General features: G+C 39.6%; 1 protein-coding gene across 2 annotated transcripts in view; it reads left to right on the top strand.

Moving 5' to 3' along the window:
* Window positions 1–26310, top strand: part of CPM (carboxypeptidase M) — a 65911-nt gene extending 39601 nt beyond the window's left edge. Inside the window, exons 3-9 of one of the 2 annotated variants that reach the window (XM_036899403.2) lie at window positions 877–974; window positions 9274–9446; window positions 10827–11011; window positions 11652–11819; window positions 13801–13953; window positions 20281–20429; window positions 22312–26310. In XM_036899403.2, the coding sequence (XP_036755298.2) occupies window positions 877–974; window positions 9274–9446; window positions 10827–11011; window positions 11652–11819; window positions 13801–13953; window positions 20281–20429; window positions 22312–22554 (1169 nt within the window). In that variant the 3' untranslated portion in view covers window positions 22555–26310. Of the gene's footprint in view, window positions 1–876; window positions 975–9273; window positions 9447–10826; window positions 11012–11651; window positions 11820–13800; window positions 13954–20280; window positions 20430–22058 lie in introns of both variants that reach the window. The other variant, XM_036899405.2, reaches the window with a different exon arrangement.
* Window positions 26311–27152: the final 842 nt, after the last annotated feature.

Here is a 27152-nt window from a genome sequence, read left to right as displayed (position 1 = left end):
ACTCTGTGGCATCTTACTACACTGATGGACAGTGACTGCAGTGGGGTATGGGGGGGACTCAATAATAAGGGTGAATGTAGTAACCACCTTGTGTTTCTTGTGAAACCTTCATAAGATTGTCTATCAATAATACCTTAATAAAAAGAAAAAGGGGAAAAAAATCCATCTTGATGGTGGTTGATGATGGGATCACCTGTGTTAAAGTGAATGAGAATGTTGGCCGCAGTGTCTACAGAGAGCAAATCGTCAAAGATATGCAGTCACTCCGCCCTTTCTTGCCCAAATCCTGGACCGTTAGGACTTAGGATTTTTCCTTGAAGCTTTATCAGGTTGGACTGTGGTTCCCAGTTTACTTGACAGAACTCAGCACATCAAGGACACTCCCTGCAAAGGAGCTGTTACATCAGCATTTGAGTGCAAGGTTCAGTATTTCTTACCTTAAAAACAATCTCCTTTCTGAGTTACATGTTTATGCCTGTGACTTTTCTCACTTTCCTTGCCCTGCGAGTTGAACACCCCACAAACCATCAACCATCAACTGTAATTTGTGTAATTGTATGAACTAGCAAGATTCTATAAAGCACTAGGAACTCAGAGCAAAGCATATAATTATTTTGGAAAAATAAGATCTACAAAGCCTAATAAGTGTTAGGTTTTTTAAAAGTCACCATCTAAAATAATAGGGTAAATACATGTGCTAAATTGAAATCATTTTGGCTGACAAAACATTTTAAGCGAGGAGCTGTTAGTCACATGAGGTTTAGTCATCATGAATCACTACTCAGGTAGGAGAAGCAGGATACTTTCCTGTTCTCATTCTCCTGGTCATCATTTTAAAAGACAGCTGATTTCCCTATCTTTTTCTCCCCTGTAAAGGCAGAAACCTGTGGGTTCTTGTTGTGGGTCGCTCACCAAAGGAACACAGAATCGGGATCCCGGAGTTTAAATACGTGGCCAACATGCATGGAGATGAGGTATGTGTGTGTGTCTTGAAGATCTGAAATGTCACCACAGAAAGTGCCCCTCTGGTCTTCTGAGCTCTGTGCAAATGCTAAGGAAGCAGCGCACATTGTAGCGAAGAATCCGGAAAGGTCTTCCCATGAGGTCATCCACGAGAATTTAAGGAACCAGAGTCCAACAACCATTGCAGCCATTTGGTTGTTTATGCAGTGCCCTAGGAGGGGAACTGGAGCTTCTGTCCTGTTGAGGCTGGAAGCACAACAGTGCCTAAGCTCTGAGCTGCCAGCCGGGGCCCCAGGCACCTTCCGGGCTGCTTTTTCCCACCTCCTGGTCAGCACCAAGGGGACCCAGCAAAGGAGCTATGTTATATCTGAACTCAGAACAATCAGAAGATTCCACATAGCTCTCCAAACTCCTAATATTTGGCTTTTTTAATGCTTTCACCACTTTCTTTTAATCTAACACTCAGTGTTTCCAGCACTGAAGTTCAGACAGTCACACTTTGGGTTCTCTCCTACCCACCATTCAGCACTCTTAAATTCCATAATGTCTTGCCTCTTTTCCAATTCAGCAGAGATAAACTTTATTTTTGTTTTGTTCAATGTTACTTATTTTGTATTTTTCAAAATACTCTTTTGCCACTCCTATCTGCTCAGCCATTCTTGCCAGGCATTTAAAGATGCTCACCTCTATTTCTCAAAGTACTTCCTCAGAGTATTTTAAGAATGCGACAACTGCAGTATTTTCTGTTCGCTGGGCACCATACAAGTGGGCAATCAAGTGGAAAGGAAAGATAGTTCCTGGCCATCACAGTCAAGAAAATTTTCATAGGGACATGTGTAAAATGCACTTAACTTTAAGGAATGTCAAAAGAAATGCATATTCCAATAAGTACAACCTACTGACTTCTTAAAACACTCCTGAATTTGCAGTAGTGTTGGTGGTGTGTTCTAATCAAATGTTGCACTTGTCCTGGCTTAACCCTCCGCAAACCCAGACTCTATAGAAACAGAATCCACCCTTCTTGGTACACACAGCCTGCCCTTTCCAGACATGCTGCCCCACCTGCCCTGCCCAGAGAGGGTACTTCTTCCCACTGGAGATTAGATGCAAACTCTTGCCTCTGAAAAAGGTAGGTCTTTGAACCTGATTTGTGGGTGGGTGGCAGTTCAATCCCCCTGTGACATTTTGTAGCATAACGGGCTGTGCTTTTAAAGACTGAATGTTGCTGAGAGTCTGACAAAAGTTGTTTTTAATAAAATAATTGTTCATTGCAGACAGCAGCCCAGACTTCCTTTCCCTTCTGCTGTCTAGTCTATTGATCGGGGTACCGTGGAATCCATTTTTAATAAGAGATGTATGGTATTCATTGCCTTCAGTAGTTTATTTATTGGATTCCTGGCATTTCAGAGGTTGCAGCCTGCTCTTCAGAAACTAATCCTTCAAATATAAGCAAGAGTCCTTTCCCTCACTCACCTCCAAATCTGCGTATTGCTTCCGTGCACTTTCCCAAAGTTCTGGCATCTTCTCTCCAGCTAGTTGATGTAGCCCATCAAATCAGGGCTCTCTAATTCATTTGATTCTTTAAAGAATGTGAGGACTGAGATTAGGTGGGGGGAAATGTCTGAATGTATTTGGGACTGGGGGACCTGAAGCCCTGTTATCCCCTGTGTGTCCCAGCTGGCAGCAGTGTCTGGGAGCTCTAGGGCCCCTGACAAACTTATCATGAATCTGCGATCATGTACCTCTGCCCTCCTGGTGTCACTGGGAGCTGGGGAAGGTGATGGCTTAACCCAGGAGTCACTCTGAGTAGAGACTCTAACCTTCACTCATCCTTCCTCTCTCAGAGCATTGGAATTAAAAGAACATTTTCAAGAACACATTGTTAAAAAGCAATGTAGCTGGTATTATAGGGCAGTGGTTCTTACCTTCCTTGGATGGATATTCTGGCACAAACATTGAATGCTGCTCTCAGGGTCAATGGATCTTGTAGGAATTCCTGGATCTCACGTGGAGAATCCCAGCAAGGGGGATCTGCGCACTGAGGCATGATGGACAGAACTGGCCACACTATTTCAAAACTATTTCTTGTCTCACCTGGACCCCACCCCAAAGTGTGTGTGTGTGTGTGTGTGTGTGTGTGTGTGTGTGTGTGTGTGTGCGCGCGCGCACCCATGTCCCACACTTACTACCAAGGCTAGGTGACAGCATGAGCAGTATCAGGAAGTCCCGACGCTGCTCATCATACCTGCTATTTTCCCCCATGAGTTTTACCTTACCTCATTATGCCTGGTTTTAGAATCAGATCTTTTTAAAATTAAAAACAATCTGTTCTTATTACAAAGTCAACATATGGACACCTTAGGGAAAAATACAGATAAACCAAAAGGAATAAAATATTGTATACTGCCCTTCCAGAATTAGTAATGTTAATTCCTTACTATTTATCCTTCTAGATATTTGGGTGTGCCTATGTGTACATGGACGTTTTCCCAATGAGTCATAGTAATTTGCTATTTGTAACACTTTTAAGTTAACACTAGCTACCCTTTCATGTCACTGAACGTTTATCCTGTTGTTCTCTCACACGCCACACTCTAGTTTCTCCAGTCATCCTCAGAATGTCCTCAGAAGTGTCCAAGTCAGGATCCAGTCCAGGGCCATGCATCACATTTGGTCGATCTATCCCTTGAACCTCTGTTATCCAGCACTTAAAGGATCTTTTCATGACTGTGGACTTAATAAAGAGACCCTATTGTCATCTGTCCTGCAGAATGTCCCACATTCTGGATTTTTGGTTGCCTTCCTTTTATAGTATCAAAAACCTGTGCCTCTTGTCCCACTATTTACTTCAAACTGAAGGTTCCTCGTAAGATTTAGAGGAAACCTTTCTGGCTAATACACGTCTTAGGGATTACAAAGATGCATTCCTTTGGCTGATGCTAAGCATCCAGGCTAATTCACCTGGCTGCACTCAGGAATGAAAAAGGCAAACTGGGAGGCAAAATCAACTTGAAATGGCCCATTTGCAGGCAAGTACTGTTATAAAAGTAGTGAAGTTAAACCTATTCTTGTTCTGTATGATATTTTCCTAGTCATCTTCAATTGCCTTGCCGTTGGCTCGCATCTTTTGGATGACACCGCTCACTGTTGCCTTGTTGATCAGAGAGTCCAGTTACCATCTGTACAGTATTTTGCAGGAACCTAGTAACAGCCGACATTTGTCAGGCACAGACAGCACTAGGTGCCTTGTGGGCGTTTCTTCTGATCGCTTCTGCAGAAGTCATGTGTGTTCGTCCCGTTTACCAGAAGGGAAGCCAGGTTTATGTCTCCTTACAAGCTGTCTGAATGCAGCGTCTGAGCACGGAGCTATGGCTCTGCCTCCTATACTTTCTCTGTTGCTTTTGAAAGGTTCTGTTCTTACTGTTTGCATTTTTACCTACCAATCTATGCTCTATGACAAATTCTGTTTAAGTTGATATGTGGTTGTTCCAGTGCCATTTGATGGGAAGATTTGGGCTTATTCATCCTGTAGAAGAGTAGCAAGCTCTTAGAATAAATATCTCCAAGTCACCTATTTCTGCCCCTTTCTTTTTTCTACTCCCTGCCTCCCCCTACTAGATTGCTTTTGAATCAAACTGGGGAACTAGCAGAGTACCTGCCTGCCTTTGATAAGCCTGTCACCTGATGTTCATGCTGTTTTCAGGAAAACGTGAGAAATGTTTGAGTTTCTACCTTTCTCATCTTAATAAGACTAGCAGGTGTTTTTCTAGTTCATCCAGGTCCTTGTTTGCCCACCATTGACATGCTGCATTGTAGAAGCCCCGATTCAGGTTTAATTATGCAAGCTCCTAACTGGCAGTGCTAACTCACCTCATGTCTAATGATTATTTTTCACTGGAAGGGATGATACCAGTGAGCACTCAGTGGGGCTACCGTTCCCTTACTCCACAATATTCACACTGGTTAGAAGTGGGGTCTTTGTTCCCCTCTCCTCCCCTCATTTTGCTACTGGCTGGGTTTGTAGTAAACTATAACCAGTAATCTATGGTGAGAGCTTTACTGAAAACTGGGACCCTTCCCTGAAATGGGGGACATCTAATACCCTCTGCCTGAACGTGGATGCAGGACAGAAGCCTGGGAAAATCACTCCTTGTGCCTTGAGCCCTCCCTACTCTTGGTTTTCTGCCTGTTTTCTATTCCAGGCTTTTTAAACCTTGTAGAAAGAAAACCTTACACTTAGGTAATCTCGAAATTGTTAAGACATCTCTAATTCCTCTCTAATGAACTATTGAAGTGAGGCATGACTATGTACCTAAAAAGTTGGGTGCCAATCATCTCAAGCTGATCTAGTAATAGGCAAAACAGGTCAGAGGCTGGGCTCACAAGGTTCTTTAACCTCAGGGCCTAAGGGAGTAGGGATTGACTTTGTGCTTGTCAGGGTTAGCTGAATTACCAGTTCTGATTCTGCTTCCCCGACCAAGTTTCTGTTTCTTAAGCATTAATGCATTATGTTTATGATGATGGTTCATTTGGGTTCAGACTTTTGAGATGTCCACATCACATTTAGAATTTCACATTTGGTGGCATTAAAGTGCATCGTATTCAAGATATTTAGGTTGAAAGGAAAAATAATCCCTGGATAATTGTGACCATATTTTTCAACCTGAAAATAAAATAAATGTTCTTTACACACCTTCCATGAATAAGAGACAGTTTGTGAGATGAAGTTTGTATGGCTAGACTTAGATGGTGGAGTGGTTCAGCTCACTCAGGCTGTTGCAGTGTGTGTGTGAGCGGTGTTAGGACAGCACCTGTGTAGAGTTATGGGAGCACACAGGCAGGTCATGGAAACCAGACTTTGGGAGGCCAGAGAAAAGTGTGCTAGATAATGTGTCCCTTCAGCTGGTATTTGAAGAAGGCTATAGCTGGACAATCAGACAAGTGTCCTAGATTTGTAACACACTATGTGGAGCTCTGGAACTGACAGGCTTGTTTCTACCTCAGAAGCTGCATTTTCAGTATAGCATTCCAGAACAGGTTCCATCATTAGGACAGGTGAAGGTTTTGTACTGTCTCTCACAGAACACATTAGCTGTGTTGTGGATTCCTCAAAAAAAAATTTCCATTGTTTATAGACATTCTTTGAAGAGCTAGAGCACTGATTTTTATCTATCTAGCAAATTCCAACTTGACCAAACTAAAACTGATAGAGAATGTTTTTTCTTCTTTCTGGGTTATTGCCAGTTCGGCTACTAGGTGAGAGATCAGGGAAAGGTTCCAGAAGCTCATGTGTTCACCCAGCCTTCCAGTCTTTTAATTAGGATTCTTGCATTAAGTGTACCCTCTCATGAAAAGGAAGGGAGCATGTTAAATGAAAAGCTGGTTAAGCTACTAGAGACTGTTTTGACCACATTCTTTTGTGAAACTTGGACTCTGTAAGGTTTCATATTCAAAGACTTAATTTTAAATAAAGGGAGGTTTATACATAAAACATGAATGAATGAGACATGTATATTAAGGTTAGGAAGAATTAATTTGAATAATATTTGTCATAAATATGCTGTTAAAGTGGTAGCAAAATATCGCCCAAAAAAAGAGGACTTTGTTTCAAACTCTCTCTGAAATTTCATGTTTACCTCAGCATTTTTAAAATTATCTAACTCTTTATTGGTTCTTTCTCATATTTCCAAGATTTTTTATTTACCTGCCTCAGTTAAGAACTTGATTTGTTTTCAAATGTGGAGACAAATGAAATACCTTGGTTACATGTTTGTGTCATTGAAAGCAAACAATTTTGTTGTTTTTGTAAACATAGTGTTTTATTTTAAAAAGTGACACTAGAAAAACAAAAGCAAATAAAACTCAGAGTACAGTCCCTTAGAAACAACCATCATTAATATTTTCCAGACATCATTGTAGACATTTACATATTTCTGTAGAACAGGAGGGTTTAAGAGAATAGAAAATGAAATGTGTGTCATATTATATGTGTTATCTTTATATAAGAAGTATTAGATGTAATTTTACTCAAATTTAACACAATAAAACTGAGGTGAAATTTTAAATAATTGGTGGACTTGATAAATATTTTCTGAAAATAAGGAATTATAAGATTCTTCTAAAGTCAAGAAAAAATATTAGGAAAACTTAGACAATGTAATCATTTGAAATATGTGTTGTTGTTGTTTTACTTTGGTAGTGTCTTATGACCCAGTGCTATGAAAGTGAAGAAACTGGCAGTCTTTCTTCTTTCCTCTCCCCCAACCCCACCCTCTGTTTATTATAAACCTTTACTTTTACATTCTATTAAGACTATACTACCACAGTAGCTTAAATCGAGTTCTATAGCTTAATCATAGCTTCTTTAGTTTTTGTTTTCATTTGCTTTTGGTTGGAAGAACTTCATTGCCAACTCAATTCATGAGTCCTGCCTTCCTGGGAATGTATGGTTGGTAGTTAAGAGGGAGTCACAGTTAGAACCACATGGGGATTCTGATAGGGCCCTGCTCTGTACTGGACTTGGGACTCAGATGGGCCTCAGGTTCTTCCTGGTTCATCCCTCTAACTGAACCGTCCCACAGTCTCCAACCAGCATTGAGAAGTTTTAGGAACTGCAAGTCACTCCTGGCCACTTCCTCCACCCTTTCCTCACTTAACCTTTTTCTCTTCCCCAGCCCTTTAGCAAAAAAGCTCCTTACTTTGGCACACTTTCCACTTTCCAGTAACCTTTCACAAACTGAAGTCACCATCCCTCCCGCCCTGATTGTGGGCAGCCAGTAAGGAGCTCCTGGGGGTTGCTGCCACAGTGTGAGAGCTCCCGAAGCACAGAACTGGAAACCCAGAGTGTGGCTGGTCTTTTTTGTTTATTAGTTTGTAAGGACTTTTTCAGGTTTACAATTTTGAATTATAACAAAAATTAAGGTAGTGGAAGAAGATAAAAATGAGTAGAAAAAATCGAAATCAGAATTGAATATATTTTTCAACTCTGAATTTTACTGTTACTTATGAATATGTAATTCACATATCCCAAGTTTTCTTACCCCAATTTCAATTATTCTGCATTCATTAGGATAACAAATTCATAAAATTCAGTCTTTTTGCTTGCCAGTGAAGTGAATGAAGCGAGGAACTGCCATTCAAGGACTGCTTATCTTTGTCACAGCAGTGAATTCATACAGTGGAGCTGTAATTAAAAATTATTTTCCCGCCCCCTGCCTACATTAATGCCTCTGTATCACTGTCCTTACTTAATCACTTGCTGCGTCTGATTTCCCATTTACTATCCACTCAACAGCATCATATCTTATGTAACAGGCAAACATTCCTTATTGAGAAGCAGGTTCCTTGAACCTAGCATTATAGGATGAAAATGATACAGCCTAATCAAACCTTTCTATAGTAAGACTGAAATGTGAATTACTTTTATTTTTTAATAAGAAAAACAGTAAATCTTTTCCTTGGAGATTATAAAGCAAGTCTCACAGGTCTTCAGTTTCCCGCTGGATGTGACCATTTCTATTTTCATAGTAATGCTTTTATTTTAATGTACATTAGAAACATATCTAGCAAAGTGATAATGACAAAATGGTTTTCATTTTTAATATAAGCAAAAAGTAAGCCAATTTAAAGAAAATATAAACTAAACAACAGTAGAGATAATATGCAGAGATGGTAAAAAATCGTGGGTATGTACGATGACTAAAATTTCAGAAACACAAGAAAGTGGAAATCAGAAATTTACAGATATGGCAAAATTTACACAAATGTGCAATAGAGGACTTTGTAAATTGGGGGATATGGAAATCTGAAACCTATTTAAAGTATGCTTATTACAAACTTGGTTTTTTTCCTATTAAAATCTCCCTATGTCTATTGCAGTGGTTCTCAATCTCTTATACACCAAGACATACAAGATGGCTTTCATACACACCGTGCTTTCTCATGGAGATATGCAGCTCCTGTGCCTTCTCTGTAATGCCACCTCTGTGTCCACCACTTCAGAAAGTATTTTGGAAGACAGGCAAATTGTTATAATGAAAATAACCTTCAATCCATTCTAATTCATTTTTTTAAAAGTAAATAATAAAAGACGCATAACAGTTTTTCTTAAATTTTTGTTAACATAGTTTTTAGCACACTAGCGATTGATTGCCACTTGCCAGAGCATCAGTGTGCTTGAGAAATGGTCTCACAAATGGCTGTGGTCTCAGCTACCACGTGTAGGGTCCTTTGTTGGGGAATGTGTGCTTTGGGGACTGTTTTCCATGTTTTTCCTCTGACATAATTGATACTCTATTTCCTCTTTAACAGACTGTAGGGCGGGAACTGTTGCTCCATTTAATTGAGCATCTCGTGACCAGTGATGGAAAAGACCTTGAAATCACAAATCTAATCAACAGTACCCGAATACACATCATGCCTTCAATGAACCCAGACGGGTTCGAAGCTGTCCGAAAGCCTGACTGTTCATACAATGAAGGAAGGTAAGGTGGGCTGGCCCATGTTTATTAAAACAACAGAAAGGCCCCCATCAGATAACACCCCTTGGCCCTGTGGAGAGAAGTAAGTGGGCCATCTCATTCATCACCACTGTGCTGAAAGCTCTTTAGGGCCCCATTGCTTTTAGTATGAAAAATAAAACCCTGAAGGAGCTGCTTTCCTCCTGTGCCCCCCGTACTGCTCCGGCTTCCCTTGCCACTCCTCCGCACTCACCCTGCTTCCGAAGCCTGAGGTCCTTCATCTGGAACCACCAGGCTCTTCCTAGTCTCAGTCTTGAGCACATCCCATTCTCGTCCTCACCCTGCCCCCTGCTGACAGCATTTCCTCAAAGACTCCTTCCTCACCTGTCATGCTAGGTCCCCACTTTACCTTCAGAGCACAATTTTTAAGATCTAATTTCTTGTTTAATGTCTCTCTCCCCACAAAACTGTAAGCTCCCTGAAGGCAGGAATCCTGTGTGTGTTCATCATGGTTAAATCCCCAGTGCCTGGCACAGTGCCTAGGCCCTCAATAGTTACTGGTGGATTTATGAAGCCACAATAAGAATTAACGAAAAAAGAAGAGTGAGTCTTGTAGTATTTTTTATTTAAACAGTTTATTAAATTCCAAGCTGCCATGGGAAGTTTGGAATTTCTCAACTAATATACATTTATGTTTGTGCAGTTAAGCATTTATTATTTGCTTTTACCAAAAATAAAATCTCACCATTTGGTTCCCTACAACATTAGATATTTCTAGTTTTATTCAACATATTTAAACATGCCCAGTCCATGTTCCAGAAATAATTTGTATAAAGTAGCTTGTTCCTGGTATATCCATTATCAGTTGCTATGTTAACAAACCACCCAAAATTCAGGTACTAAAACCTTTTTATTTACTCTCAATTCTGTAGGTTAGGAATTTGGGCAGGCAGAGCAAGCAGGCTAATCTCTGTGCCATGCTGTCTGGGGCCGCAGCAGGGGTCCGGCTGAGACAACCAGCCTGGGGCCACGCATGCGGAGTCCCAGTTCCGTCAGCTGGGTTCCTCGCTCCTCCACGTAGACTCTCCACATGGCCAGCCCTGAGGCCTCAGGGTGCCAGAAGGGCGTGCTCCCAGAGCAAAAGCCCCGAAATGCAAACGTCCCAGTGCCGTGCTTACATCATACCTACCGCCCCACTCATGAGAGCAAGTCACACAGGAGGGGGCTACATATTGTGTGAGCGCCAAGTGTGAGTCCCGGGGTGCCAGCAAGGCAACCATCACCACCCTTGTTAACACTTGGAGAAGCACCTGGAGCCCAACCAAGGTCTACACCCTAAACCCTGCATAAACCCACTCCCTCACCAACTATACGCAAACCCTAAAACAATTCTTTCTTTTAAAGGGAAAATGCTAACCACTATGACCTGAATAGAAATTTCCCCGATGCATTTGAAGTCAACAATGTGTCGAGGCAGCCTGAGACCGCGTCGGTCATGGAGTGGCTGCACAGGGAGACATTCGTCCTCTCTGCCAACCTCCACGGCGGCGCGCTGGTAGCCAGCTACCCGCTGGACAACGGTGTCCCGGGTAAGCAGGCGGCCCGACCCCGCTCCAGCTTTCCCCGTCCGAGCAGAGCTGCAAACCCTGCCTCTACGGGGGGACGAACTACCGCCTCCCACTTACCTTCTCTGCAGCAGTAGGAAGAGCCTCATTTTCTCATCCTCCCCACAGCTTATAAACCGTAGATGGGCAGTGTGGCTGGACTGACAACCAAGAGCAGTATTATGTGACACTCATCAGGGAAACGGTAAAATCGGGGTTTAGGTTATCTGACAAGGCAAAATGGCTAAAGGAAAATAAATCTACTTACCTTCTTTTAAAATTCTGTGAGATGAGGTATGTACAAAGGACTGAAAAATATTACAGTGGCTTCATTTAACCCCTATAATATGCAGGGAAAGTTTACTGACCTCCAGAAACTAGCAAGAGTGCCTGAGGATATTTAACTTCTCAGCTGATTTAGGAGTTTGAACATGTACATGGCATATTTTATGTGATATCACCTTGTGTATGTTCATTAAAAACCAGGAAGAGTAAAAAGAGCACTCACGGAAGTAGAGGATCTCTGGGAAATTAGAGCCTTGTGTGCAATGTGATGATTAATTTAATACGGTGTATGTTTCCTCTCATATCAACTGAAAGGTCTTGGTTTGTCTTTCACATGCAGCAACCGGGACATTACACTACCGTAGCTTAACCATTGATGATGACGTTTTTCAATACCTTGCACATACCTACGCTTCACAAAATGTCAACATGAAGAAAGGAAATGAGTGTAAAACTGTGAACTCTCATAATGGAATTATCAATGGATACTCTTGGTATCCCCTCAAAGGTGAGTTCTTCTTCATTTCTAGCACTCTGCTGCCTTCACCCACAGTGCAGTCCCTTCCATCTCTGTCAGCGGATACTGGTGGTGGCTGGTGGTGGGGTGAGATGCTCGGATGCCTGTTCAGCACTTACCTAATGAGCCAGGAACTGTGCCAAGAAAGATGAACAGGACACAGGTAGGGGAGAGCAACATGAAAATAAATGGTGATGGTCATGTAATTAGAAAAAGAAATTTATAAAAGATACAGTGTACCACAGGGGTGTAAAGCCAAAATACAATAGGAAGTAGTGAAGACACTGGAGAAAGCTAATACTTAGGCTTCATCTACTGGGGACTTAGATCCAGCTAATTACTGCTGTGCAGCAGTGGGATCCTACTACTCTACTATTGTCGGATCTTCTGGCTTATAAAACAAGCTGGATTTGTACATGAAGTATCATGATTTTAAAGCCACTCTGCAGGTTAAACAAAAGAGCTGTCCCAGCTGGATACAGCAGGAGTGGGGTCTTCAGCTTTCTGCCCTTGCAACAGGACGGCCAGTGAGGGAGGGGATGAGATTGCCCGGGGGTGTAGAGCTCCTCCCAGTTAGGGAGCTGAGAGAGAATGGTTAGGACATAGGATGGCAGGGCAAGAGAGGAGACGGTGGGCTGGGACTGGCTCCCCAGGGCCTCAGAGTGCCCTACTCTCTCCATGCTTGGCATTCTCAATCCTGCATGCTTTGCACACCTATTTTGCTTTTTAAATTTTTTCTATGTGAGATACAGTCATCCAGCCAATGGCTTTTGTTTTGTTTCTCTCATTCTTTTTTCTTTTATTTCTTGGTGAAAATGAAGCCAAAGAGAAATACAAATCTTACAAGTAAATGAAATAGAGAAATTTTTCCTGGCTGGAATCTAGACCTACGTAGATGTTACTTAGTATTTAAATAATATTTTGGCTATCAGCAGGAAAACTTTTTCTAATTCAGTACTTCCCAAGTACTCTGATGGAACTGAGAATACACATTCTACTGGGCAAATATCAAGTATAACAAAATCTGGCAGCGTTTCCATCAAAGTTACTATATTTCATCAAATCCAACATTGCTATTGATTGTAAAATATAATGTACCACCAAGACAAAAGGTTTCCAGCCAGATTAATGATACAATGATGTTTTTCAGCCATCACATTCAAAATACATCCCAATTCAGAAATTTTAATATGAAAATTTTTATGTCCACATGGAATATGATCTCAAGGCAGGAACTGAAAGTGAGCATGAGCAAAGGTGACCCCAGAAGCAAGGATGTCTGGGTATTTTCCACCTGAGAGTCAGCACTGCCTCCTTTCAATCCTAGCAGCAATTTGGTGTAATGGATAAGAGCACCAGGTCTCGGGCAAGATGTCCTGTGCTCCACACTCTGGTGTTCACGGGCTAGAATCCCAGGACATGCTACTTACCATCTGTGATTAATTTTCTTCAGATGTAAAGTTTTCGTAATTGCTGTGAGGACTGAAAGAGTTGATACAAAGCTTTTCAAATGGTACCTAGCAATAGTGAACACTTGGTAAAGGTTAGCCATTATTACTCCTCCAAAGGAGTATACTTAGTTTTATATAATGTATTTATGAATGTTGGTAAAAATATTTTTAAAGAAATTTTGCTCTTGTTACATTTAAAATGTAATTTAGGGAATAAATATAATGTGTAACCTTCCTGTAACATGATTTTTTTGAAAAGGACCCTCTACCTCCCCCTCAGTTTTGATGCACATTTGAACTCGTCAGTTCTGCTCTGGTTACCCATGTGGTAGTTTAGGACTGCCTGGCTATGTCTGAGTAATGTCAAGCCCTGATTTCACATGCTAATATGTTAAATTGATCTTTTCCTCTTTACATGTACTTTTCCTTGCAACTGTCTGATTCATTTGTCCCCAAAGTACATAATACTTGGTTCCATTACAATTTTAGACTTAAAAAAAATTTTTAATGTTTGTATTTAGGTGGAATGCAAGATTACAACTACATCTGGGCCCAGTGTTTTGAAATCACGTTGGAGCTGTCATGCTGTAAATATCCTCATGAGGAGGAGCTTCCAACCTACTGGAATGAAAACAAAGCCTCATTGATTGAATATATAAAACAGGTGCACCTAGGTTTGTAAGATTTTCTTAATTCCTACTGACACAAAATATAGCATCTGGCAAAAGCTTTGGGTTGAAAAAATGCAACCCCCTATTTGTTTTCTAGGTATGGCCTCATTTTCAGGACAGAACTAGTGGTTAAAACTTCTTTATGCATGAGTCTGCAGTATGTGAGAAATGCAGTACCCATCAGTTCATATAAGAGAAAGCATGATGTAGGTTACTTTAATATGGGAGCAGAAAACTGAGAGTTCTTCTGATTTTACATGTTGAATGACCTGGAAATCTGGCAAAAGATTAGGAAACAGGTTACTACTCTCTTTCACTATCACCCATTTAGAAAAAGCTAAGCTTGCCTGTCACTTGTCGTATAACACCACAGATCCAGAGAACACTGGACATGCCATTTTGCATTTTTTTCGCACTATAATGGTGCTATAGCACCATTAGTTTCAACCCCTTTCATCTCTCAACACATTAAATGACCCCACACTTGCAAATGACCCCTGATGGCTATGTGGCCTTTATCACAGATGAACAGATGTGGCAAGAGTAGTAGTTCTTAAATATATGCCATAGACTTGCCAGGAGGGCTTGTTAAAACAGATAGCTAGGTGCTATCCCTGGAGTTTCTGACTTAGTGCATCTGGAATAGCATCTCCCCAGGTGTTGCTGACTGCTGGTCCAGGGCCCAGGCTTTGAAAATCATTGCACGAGAGAAACAGACTGCTTGGGATGAGGATGGAATCATGCATAGTTCAGGTGTAACCAGTCTGTGTCTTTGGGCAGAATGTGGATGGCTCTTCTGCACTGCCAGAGTTAGTTATTTTTCTCCATTCATAATGGCTTTGAGGGGTGAAAAGAACATACCAGGATTTGGCGCACTAACTATGCTACCAACATAAAGCCGAAGTGGAGGGTGTGAGTTTGTGTTGAAGAGGTTTGCATTATGGGCCTGCTGCGTAATAGCAAAATTCCTGGAATCTTCTGCATGCTTTACACCAAAGCTTTCCACCTGCTAAAAAGAGGTGGTGACAGTTGAGGGAGGGAAGTCAGAAGCATAGGGGTACAGGGCTGAGTACAAGGACAATCAGGAACTTCCCTTGGCCACACATCCTTAAAGTGAATGCCTCTCTCCCCTTTCATGACGTCTATCCCCAACTGTTGCCTGCCCTGCCCCATCCCAACTCCCCTGCTGAACCCAAGTTTACAGATTCTGGTGAACTTACAGAGCTGTGTGTAACTGGCTGAGACATTTACGGGGTAGGTTGATAGTCTCTGATGGGGTTGTTACAAATATCATATTTTTCACCAGCATCTTAGTAACATTTATTAAGCTTATTGGGTCTTTCTCCTTTCTCATGATGTCATCAAACCTTGTTTTGGGTTCCCTCTTGCTTAGTACTCTGGTATTCTTCACTAGATTTTCCTTATGGGGCACGCAGGAACTTAAGTCTATTTTATTTCTACCTATATAAATCCTTTAGTGTCTGCCTATTCTTTTTTAAAATTTCTCCAGCACCATCATGGGAGTGCAACTGAACATGAAATATGTTTCATGTAACTACCACTCTTCAGATTTCAAACTAGCTGTAAAGGTTATTTGCCTACCATTGAATTCAGGTAGGCTCTGAAGTACTGTGCTGACATAATATTGCCAGTAAAAGAGCCCTGTCAACTGTTAAATGTACATATTACAGCATAACTATTGTGATTATTAATTTGTGGGGCTTAAAAGTCCACTTACACAGGAATTTATCTGCAGGTCCCTACAATCAAGATGTGCACAATTCACTTAAAGAACATAAATATTAGCACATCAACCCTGCCCCCTTGTGGTTTAAGACAGAGGCATGTTTTTCACAAAACTAACAGTGCAATTATTACTTGATAGGCAGGTTCTCTCCATATTGGTGCCCAATAGGAAGCTGAAGAATACTTTTGTTCGTGGGTGATGTGAGCAAACACCTCTTTACTGGTGTTCAGGAAATACTGGTATTTGTCCAGATGTGTTAACTTCACTGGCTCAAGTCTCACCACTTGCTAAAATACCTCTGAGTCTCTTAGATTTTTACCCATCTGCGAATCTCTGGCCTATCTTGTCTGGGAAGGAAAGGCTCCTGTTCTAATGGAAGAACCTGGTGAGGAAGGCAGGAGCCCAGGAAAGGCTCAAGCTGTTTGGTCATCTGCCTTGTCTCACCCCAGCTTGTTTTAAGGCTCCATTGGAACTATTCCGTCAGTTAAATCTCACTGCTGACCTCAGTCTAAACTCAGAAACCTTAGTGCTCTGCAGTCACGCTGAGAGGACTTGCTTGGCTCGGGATGAAGGCCGTGGTGGCCAGAGGCTAAGTCTGAATTCCAGGGGCCTGGAACATCCTACGTATTATCCTCTCTGGGGAGGAGCAAGATGCCAATGTGAGGATTCAACGAGAAAATGTACATTAGGCACTTAGCATAGAGCCTGAAACATACTACTCAATAAATGTTTGTTCTTCTTAGTAGTATTAAGACCCCATCTATTGATTTCTGCTTCCCAATACCCTTGTGATTATAATTTTTTCCCATGTAATTTGCCTGAGCACTAGACTATTGAGTCCCTTGCATAGATAAGTATCTTACTGTAAGTTAATACAATGGCATTTAGTTTTGTTTAGAACTTTATGGAATCTACCTGTGGCAACACTGCAGCAGTTTGGTGACTGAGTAAACAACTTCAAAATGACAGGAATGGATGTAGATTATCATCTGTGTTCTCTCATTTTGATATGCTATAATTAGAATGAATAGTCAACCACAGACTTAACCTATAAATCAGATTGGTAGCTTTACTGTTATATCAAAAATTAGTTTACCAAGTTCTGGTTCAAGAAGGCAGCGTAGGACCCTGAACTCACCACCTCACAGACACACGAAATCTACAGCAATACATGGAACAGTTTCTTCTGAGAGAAACTAAAAACCAACCTGACTCCTACACATTGGGTGAATCACAATAAACCCACACTGAAATGGGTAGAAAAGGCTGAGATACAATCATGCCATGACCCCCACAGTGACCCACAATCAAGAAGGAACTCACACTCGAAACTTCCCCTGAGAAGGGTTTGAACTCCACATCTGTCACCCCAACTTTTAAGACCTGCACCCAGGAGAAAAGCCCCCAAAACATCTAGCTTTGAAAGACAAGGGGCATGTGTCCATGAGACCCTCAAAGTTATAGCGAACTGAGAAAGAGTTCTTAAAAGGACTCACATACTCACCTGGCTACCTCCCAGGACAGAGGCAGATGACTGAAAAGCAGCATCCAGTTTTTCTGTGAAAAAAGTCTATTTGCTTGACTTAAAGCTTTGGCCCAAGGGGCAGGCATCTAATTTAACACGCATCTGAGAGTCTACTGAAATACTCTCCAAGGACGGTGGGTGCCCTCGTAGGGCCCCCCTCCCTGCAGTTGACTGGTATCTCCTGGAGAGGTGCTTGTGCACTCATCTTTTTTTGTGGCTACTACCCAGGGCATCCCTTTTGATTATCTGGCTCTGGTGGCCAGCAGAGCTTCTGTTCACAGGTCCCACAAGACCACAACAAATGGAGAAAGAGTACTTAACTGACCACCCCAGGACACAGCAGATAGGTAGCAGACGGAAATGCCCAGTCTTTCTGTGAAAGAAGCCTATTAGCTTACCTTCACAGCCATGGCCTGAGGGGCAGGCCTCAAATTATTTAACACACATCTAAGGGTAGACTGCAGTCCTTTCCTGAGACCAGGGAGGTCGGTGGAGGTCAGCATGCACCACGTGTATCCTCTCTCTCTGCCCTACCCCACGTCACTGATGTCTCCAAGATAGGAGCTCATGTACACATCTGGTACCCCAGCTTTTGTGGCTGCTGCCCAGGGGACACATCCCTTGATAGTCTGGCTCTGTTGACCAGCAGAGCTTGTGTTCACAGGTTCAAAAGGACAAACAACCCCAAGAGATCCATACTAAGACACATTATAATTACAATGTCAAAAGTTAAAGACAAGGAGAAAATCTTGAAAGCAGTAAGAGGAAAACAAACTTATATACAAGGAAACTTTGTAAGATTATCAGATTTTTCAGCAGAAACTTTACAAGCTGGAAGGGAATGACATGACATGACATATTCACAAAGCACTGAAAGGAAAAAAATGCCAAACCAAGTGTATTCTACCTGGCAAAGTTATCCTTCCAGACAAGTAAAAGTTAAAGGATTTCATCATCACTAGAACACCCTTTCAAGAAATGTTAAAGGAACTTCCTTAAGCTGGAATGAAAGGAGCATTAATCAGTAACAGCAAAACATAGGAAAGGATTAACCTCACTAGTAAAGGTAAATATTTATTCTATTACTAATCTAATATCATAAAGATAGTGGGTTTTAATCACTTATGAAACTAGTATGAAAGGTTAAAAGGCAAAAGTATTAAGGCTACTATAATTATAATAATTTGTTAATGGATATGCAAGATAATAAATTGTGACATCAGAAACATAAAACATGGGCAAGGGAGTACAAATGTAGAACTTTAAAATGCATTTGAACTTCAGTTGTTATCAACTTAAAATAGACTTTTATAAAAATAAGTAGTTTAATGTAAGTCTCATGGTAACCACAAAGCAAAAACCTATAGATGCACAAAAGACAAAAAAAAAAAATCTAAGCATACCATTATAAAAAACATCACATCACAAAGGAAGAGGGCAAGAAAAGGAACAAGACAGCCAGAAAACAATTATGAAAAAGGCAGTAAGTATATACCTAGCAATAATTACTTTAAATGTAAATGGACTAAGTTTTTCAAAAGACAGTGGCTGAATGGATAAAAAGCCTAAGACCCATCTATATGCTGTCTACAGGAGACTATCTTCAGATATAAGGACACACACAAAGACTAGAAAGGAATTTCATACAAATGGAATCCAAAAGAAAACTGGAATAGCTATACTTAGGCTTTAAAGTAAAGACTGTAATAACAGACAAGGTTATTACATAATGGGGTCAATCTAACAAGAAGATACAACATTTGTAAATATTAGGAGCACCTAAATATATAAAGCAAATTTTAACAGACCCCAAAGGGAGAAATAAGACAACAATATAATAATAGTAGGGGACTTTAATACCCCACTTTCATCAATGGAAAGATCACCCAGGCAAAACCACTAAGGAAACATTGGCTTTAAATGATACATTAGACCAGATGGACTTAACAGAGATATACAGAATATTCCTACCAAAAGAATAGAAGACACATTTTCTCAAGGGCACATGGAACATTCTCCAGGATCGATTCACATGCTAGGCCACAAAACAAGTCTTAATAAGTTAAGAAAATTGAAATCATATCAAGCATCTTTTCCAGCCACAATGCTATAAAACAAGGAATCAACAAGAAAAAAACTGGAAAATTCACAAATATATGGAGATGAAACATCCTATTGAACAACCAATACATCAAGCAGAAACCAAAAGATAAAACAAAAAAACCTTGAAACGAATGAAAATGAAATACAACATACCAAAACTTATGGGATGCAGCAAAAGCAGTTCTGAGAGGGAAATTCACAGGAATAAAAGACCAGATGGCATCACAGATTTCTACCAAACATTTAAAGAATATCTGTCTTTCTCAAACTATTCCAAAAATTGAAGAGGAAGGAATGCTTCCAAATCATTCTGAGGCTGGCATCACCTTGATAACAAAACCAGACAAAAGACACTAAAAAAAATTACAGGCCAAAATCCTTGATGAACAACATAGATGCAGAAATCCTCAACAAAATATCAGCAAACCAAATTAACAAATACGTTATAAGGATCACTCACCATGATTAATTGGGATTTATTCTAGGAATGGAAGGATAGTTCAGTATCTGCAAATCAATGTGCAAATCACTACCACATTAGCAAAAGGAAGGATAAAAACCTTATGGTCATCTCAATAGATGCAGTAGAAGCATTTGACAAAATTCAGCATCCATTCATGATAAACTCTCCATAAAGTGGGTATAGAGGGAATGTACCTCAATATAATAAAGGCCATATATGACAAACCCACAGCTACCATCAACTCTAATCGCCAGAGAAAAAAAATTGTTAACTGGCCATATTGTGATCATTTCACATTATGTGTATTTCAAATCATATTGCACACCTAAAACTAATGTTGTATGTCAATCATATCTCAGTTTTTCAAAAAATTTGCCTTCCACTCTCTTTATTAATTCAAAACACCTTAATATTGAATTTTTCTTAAATAAGTACAAAAAATTATTTCATATACCATAAAATGTGGTAGTAACATTTCTCTTCGTCTTACAGGTGTAAAGGGTCAAGTTTTTAATCAGAATGGAAATCCATTACCCAATGTAATTGTAGAAGTCCAAGACAGAAAACATATCTGCCCCTATAGAACCAACAAATTTGGAGAGTATTATCTCCTCCTTTTGCCTGGGTCCTATGAAATAAATGTAAGTATACAGTCCTAGTTTTTGTTATTAAAATATAGCCCTCATAACTTAACCAGAAGGAATCTAAGTCAGGAATGTCCCAAAAATAGAAACATCAAATCAGAAGGAAAAGACAGCATCAGACTTGAACTTTGTGAAGGGAGAGTGGGAAATGGGTAATAATAGGAACAAACCAGAAAAATGCTTTTTCCCAACTGGCAATTGATTTTTCTTTAACAGAAGTCAAATCCTATTTCTTGTGATACCTTTTATGATTAAAAGATGGAACAAGCCTTCTTAATAATAATTATTAAAAAATGTAGCCAAAATACTTCCAAGCTTCATGGAATATTTTAACACCCATTCTATAAAACATAATTTCTGCTATTAAAAAATAGGTTGGGATACAAGTTCCTTAGAATTTCATTACAAATAAAATTTGATCCACAAATTTTACCACTATATCAAGCAGGTGATATATGTATTTTGTAGCCCTTTTATAAGCAACTGATGGTGAGTTTTCCCATCATGCAAATTCCAGGTTTTGGTTGTTAGGACAGATGTTTCAGAGTCATTTCTTCATAGAAGGGAATATGGACAAAGTTTGAGCCCAAGTAAATTTATGTGAATGAACTAAATGAGTTTAAGTACCTGATTTAGTTGGCCAGATTGTGCCTCTTCCTCTTTGATATGACTCTTTCTAAGAAACTCAATATTTTTCTACTTTGCTTAGTGGGTCCGATGCCAACCACAGCAGTGTTTCTGTGCAGAGCTACTCCTGGGAGAAGATATAAAAACTGGCTTTGTATTTCATTGTTTCATCTCTAGGACATAATAAAAGTCCTGCTTTTCAGCTGACAAAACTGCAGGATTCCAAGTCTCCCTGCTCTACAGGTTTTCCCCACAGTGCCATTCTGGGGCTCATTAATTGTTAATCCTCTCTCCTCTTACTGAGAAGATGAATAGAGCTGGAAAGACCTCAGTTCGATGTGAATCTTTGCTTTAAAGGCCCTTTATTTCCCTGTTATTTACTGTGACATTTCCATTCTATGGGTGAAAAAAAAGGTTTTCCTTAGAGTAAATCTAAATTATTTTTATGTAACCTCATAAATATTGTCACACCTTTGTAGAAAGTTATTAACTGTCCATTTCCAGTTAGACTAATGCAGTACATGTTGGCTTTAGCTATTAGTTCTAGGAAAAGACTGGAAAGCAATACTTTGGAAGTTGAAATGAATGGCTAAAATATGTACCAACTGGTGGTTACATAAATGTTATTCTCTATTCTTTTCCTTCTCCACCTATAAAAGTGTCTCTTGGTGGACATGGTGTTCAGTTAGCATTTGTCTTATTTTTCCTGATTGTTTCCTCCCCTTACCTCCCCCCGCCCCCAAAAAATCCCATCAAATCTAGCTGAAAATTCAGACTCATGAAGAAAACTAAGTTAAAGTTTTTTAAGGAAGCAATAAACCTGTACATTTATATCAGCTGCATGGAAAATGGAATAAATTGTGAAAAGAATTTCACTTACAAATAATCTTGATACCCAATCGGGGTGCAGACCAGGGACAAAAGGACACAGTAAATGCTTTACCTTTGCTCTCCATGAAAATGACAGGGGGAGAATCAATCTATTGCTTCCTTCTCTAGGCTTACATCTCAAGAGAAGTGACCTGTCTTGATTTCACTTTGTAACTCTTGGCAACTGCATTAACAACTATAGATAGGATCAGCAAGCATTGGATGACTCATTCAGTGAGCAAGACTTCAGCTGTTACTAGCCAGAAGCCTGGCAGACTGTTACATGTGTTTCATAATGGCTTCATTTTAGTGGTGGATATCAGTGTTAGTAACCACAAAACATCTGAAATCACTCAGATAAGTGTTTCTTGTTTCCTCTCAGGTTACAGTCCCTGGATACCATCCATACTTCACAAACGTAACTATTCAAAAAAAATCCCAGAAATTCAGTGCTTTCAAAAAGGATATTTTACTTCGATTCAGAGGACAACTGGATTCTACCACAGTACTGAATCCTTCATGTCCTACGATTCCTCTATATGGTGATTCGCCAAACCACTCCATTGCAACAAAGCCTAGTTTGTTCTTATTTTTAGTGACTCTTTTCTACATATTTTTCAAATGAAGCAAAATGTGAACATTCAATGCCGGTCATCACCTGGAATCAGGGATCACTCATGCCAGCGTACTGCAACTCTCAACTGAATAAAGGCCATGGTCCCTAATTGTTAACAAATCCAGCAACAAGGAATGTGTGATGACAAAAGGAAGGATTTAGTCCAAGGGCGAATGGAAGACATCTACTTATGAAGTATGCCCCCTTAAACTTCATCTTGAATCTTAGAAATTTCTAAGTTAAACTTAAGAAGAAAAAAATAAGTTCTGCAATGAACTAAGTTTATTTTGTAAACAGAGAGCCAGAGGAATATAAGCAATGAAGGTGAACATTCATTGATCAACTACTGTATTTTAAGACCTTTTGGCCTGTGTGCTATAAAGGAAGAATTCTCAGCACAGGAAGAAATGATAGGACTTGAAATATTCAGTTTTGCAAATGTCTACAGAAACATGAGAGAAAATGGCAATCATGTCTCGGGGGCCCAAGAAAACATGGGCCTGATGAGATGACATGGGCCCCAAAACAAAAGGTCAATTAAGTGTCCCTGTCTTTCTGCCCATTGATGCCACAGTCCTATTATGATGATCCCCAAATGTGTAACTCTAGCTTTTATCCAAGCTCCAAACTCACATCCAACTGCCCACTGTACATATCCACCTGGAAGTGACCTACAGACACTTCAAACACATGTCAAAATTGAAAGTGCCTTCCTTTCTGAAGCTGTTCTTCGTATTTCTCTGTTTCTGGTACCACCAAACCAGGAACCTGGGAGTTATCCTTGATACTTCTCTTCCTCCTTTACTCCATACATTTAGTCACTAATGTTAATTATAAACGCTGCTTGATTCTACTTCCCTCTCCATGGCTACTAAACACTGCCAAGTTTAGGCCCTCAGTTCACCTGCACCATCAGCAGCTTTACTGGTCTTTTGCTCCCAGCCTCTCTTCTTCAAATCCACCCTCCACACAGCACTGAGGGAGTCTCATCAAAACAAAGATCAACAATCAACTGCTTGTAGTTCTTACCATGTAATGTGCTGTTTGTGTCCTGTACCTGGCATGTCATTCTGACCCCACTGCATTTCTTTTCTCACTGATCCTTTAACTTTCAGTTCAGGCATCAACTCCTCTAAAAAGCCTTTGTATTATCCCATCCCATCCCACACTCTCCCAGTCAATGCAGGGGCTCCTTCCTCTTTGTTCCCCAAATTAAATAGGTTACCTCTATCATAATTTTTCTCTAGTATAGATTATGAGCTCTTTGAAGCCAGGGTCTATTTAATTTGTTTGAAAATTTCATTTTTACATCCTCAGAGCCTAGCACTCTAGTGCTAGTAGTAGGAAATGAGTAAATGAAGAAACAAATAATTCCAGTGACCAAACTCCCAGGCTTTCCCTGAAACTAGAGCTTTGAGTCATCCAGGAGACAAGGTCCTGTACTTTGGCAATCTGGCTCGGTACTGATAGCAATGAAAGAGTATTTTCAGTATGTATCAAGGAATAAATTAAAATATGGTGCTTTTACTGGGCTTTGAATTGATCCTAAGGTTCATAGTAATACGTTACCTCTTAACAAGCTACCATTTTTATCAGTAAGCAAAATTTTCACTATTAGTACTCAAACTGAAGCAGTAATTCTCCACTACAGTGGAATTTAACCTATCTTAAAACATTATATGTAAGAATCAATGGGAGGAAACATCAAATAAAATAGCAACTCAGAAGCAGATTCCTCAGAAGCAGATTCCTAAGTGCTATTATGTATTGCTCATGGAAAGTGAACTGCCTTGGTTCTATTTTAAATTGAAAGTTTTATAGGATCTGGAAACAATCTGTAGTGGACTTTGTACACAGTGGGTGCTTGAGAACCACAAATGAATGGGAAATACATGGGCATTTTGGAGCTATTCCTTTGCCAAGCTTATTCTGCATGCACAAAGTTGTTAGCATGAATGTAATTTGTAGTTTTCTTTCACTTCTTATATAATCTAGTAATATGAATATCTTAATCATTTTATTTAAATAAGCAGTAATTTATTATATATTTTAAAGTTTGTATTAATATTGCAGAAAATGATTTTGGTATGTTAAATATGTATAAACGTATATAAAACTGACTTATCAAGACATAAACAATTTTTCAATGAGGCATTTCTGAGTTACAGCTTTTCCTTTTCTAGGATAACAATTTTCAAAAGGACATGAACCAAAATCTGAACTGGTTCATGAGCCTTAGTGGAAGTTTCTTGAAATAGTAATTTTAAAATCAGAAATGTTATCAAACTTAAACTCATTGAGAGGCAAGCTAAATAACTAGAATAATCTCCAAACATGAACTTAATTCAGAGCAGGTTCGGGTACATACTCTGGCTAGCATGCAAAAATAAAGTTTATATAGCGAGTGTTCAGTGCGGTTGGATCCCTGCTACACCCTCCACTAAATGAAGCATCCAAGAGGAGAAAACATGGAATTTCAACTAGTCAGACCAGAGCCCCAAATCTCCCTGAATAACGTTTTTCCTACTTTTTCCCACCCCATTATACTGGTGGTCATGCCCCTTAAGTTCTCAGTTCCTTTTATAGGAAACCAACATAATAAAGGTTTTCAAAATAAGAGATAAGAAGATAGCATGTGGGAATACTGTGATAATTAGGGTGCAGGAGCCCTGGGTTCAAACCCACCCCACATAAACTTCCCTTACTTTGAAATGAAGGCCCTGCTTGACTGATTCTGTGACTGTCAGGAGCAGCACCATTAAGACGTCATATTTTGGTGCTTGCCCAGGTAGAGGAAGGACAATTAACACTAAGACGGCATAAATATCTTGAGGGCAGCATAATAATCTTATTAAAGACCAAGCCTTTTACCTCATCTGCAAACAGAATGGGCCTGAAAACTGGTTAGCTAGAATGAATAAAAAAGGTAGTAGTTTAATTAAAAAGATAACAGCTTTTTCTCACATATCTACATTAACATGAATGAATCTAAAAAGGTGGGGAGCATTTTAAGAGAAATGTTAAGACTGCGGGTTAAGTGTGTTGATTTTGGTGCTTACTTTGTAATTCAGAGTTGAGCTGTTGGATGTTTCAGAAATGTTAAAAGCCTCTTCTCAATATTTCTGAAAGTCTAAGAAATCAATGGTGTTTTGTTACAGAAGCAAATCTGTATTGGGGGTGTTTCTAAAAACTGTTAAGAATTTAGCACTAGCTTTAGAAAGTATAAGTATCTGGTATTGGATTAGAAATATGAACATAGCATATTTTCTCACTGCAGCAGGATAGGTGCTTATTGTTTGGTTTTTAACTACACAGTGACAATACAGTTGTCTGTTTTACATATCCCTTTTATCATTCTCATGACTTCAGATGGGGAAGAGAAAGAAGATGATGATTATTAAAGAGCCTCTTCCCCTTCCCAAAAAAGTTCATAACACCTACAATAGAAGTTTGGAGAATCTAACTTCACTAAGCCTCTACACTATCACTGATAAGCACGTTTTATTGTACTGTATTGTTAACAAACCATTTTATCATACTTTATCATATGAACTATTCCACAGCCTTTTATAGATGTTTCATAGCTGGGTTTTTTTTTTTAACAAGTATCTCAGTGGCTTTCTTTTGTACTCTAATTAAGAACTTAAGATGTACAAATTGTCTAAGACTGCACAGTTTATTGGGTAGGGGCCATAACTACCTCTGAATTCAGTAAATTTAGAATTTTTTTAATTCTCAATAAAGAATATTCATGTAAACAGTGAATACTGTTTCTTTCCATTACATTGCCTTAAAAACAAATGCACAAGCATTCACAAAGTCTACATTCTAGAGAGAACTGATTACTGGCAAATAAAACCTGCGAAAGACCAACTCTGATTACTTTGATGAGGCAATAATATCAACAACTCTTCAAAGCCCAGAGAGACCTTCCAGAACAGTTTATATTACATATACCCATCCTATTATATATGTTATATTCCATATCAATTTATACTATGGGGCAGATGAAGAAGTGTGCCTTCTGGTAAAAAAACAAAACTGTGCAAAATTTACAATGCACATTAATATAGTAAAGGGTCTGAGAAATCATGCAGAAAAGAAATGGATTTCCCAAACACACTCAGCTATGGAACCATTTTCTTAAATAATTTAGCCTATTATCTATCATCCCTGTTGAATTTACATTCCTAGATTTCCAAACACATTTAAAGAGACGCTGGTAGAGGAAGGTCTATTGTCCTGAAAAGTAAATGTTACTGATTTCAAATAGCTTTTGAAACACAGAACATAGTTATAAACAAAGTCTTCAATTGGAAAACTAACAGCCCTAACCCTCATCCACGTCACCTGATAGAGAGTACTGAATTTCTAGTTCTGGGTCACAGATTGAGCTCAAGCTTGCTAGCCCTCTAAAACATGCTAAACAATAGTTTAATGAGATGTGCTGGAAATAGGTAATTCACAGGTACCAATTTCTAAGAATTGATAAATATCTCAGAAAGTAAACTGGTAACATTTTTCTATTTTTAAAGAATTCGTTATAGAGGAACCTCCTTGGCATCAGTTAGACTTCAGTATTTAAATTTGCAGTTCCTTGGAGCATC

The sequence above is a fragment of the Manis pentadactyla genome, chromosome 10 (genome assembly GCF_030020395.1).
Source record: "Manis pentadactyla isolate mManPen7 chromosome 10, mManPen7.hap1, whole genome shotgun sequence".
Lineage (NCBI taxonomy): Eukaryota > Metazoa > Chordata > Mammalia > Pholidota > Manidae > Manis > Manis pentadactyla.
Note: the sequence above shows the minus strand (reverse complement) of the source record. Positions and strands in the feature narration are given on the sequence as shown.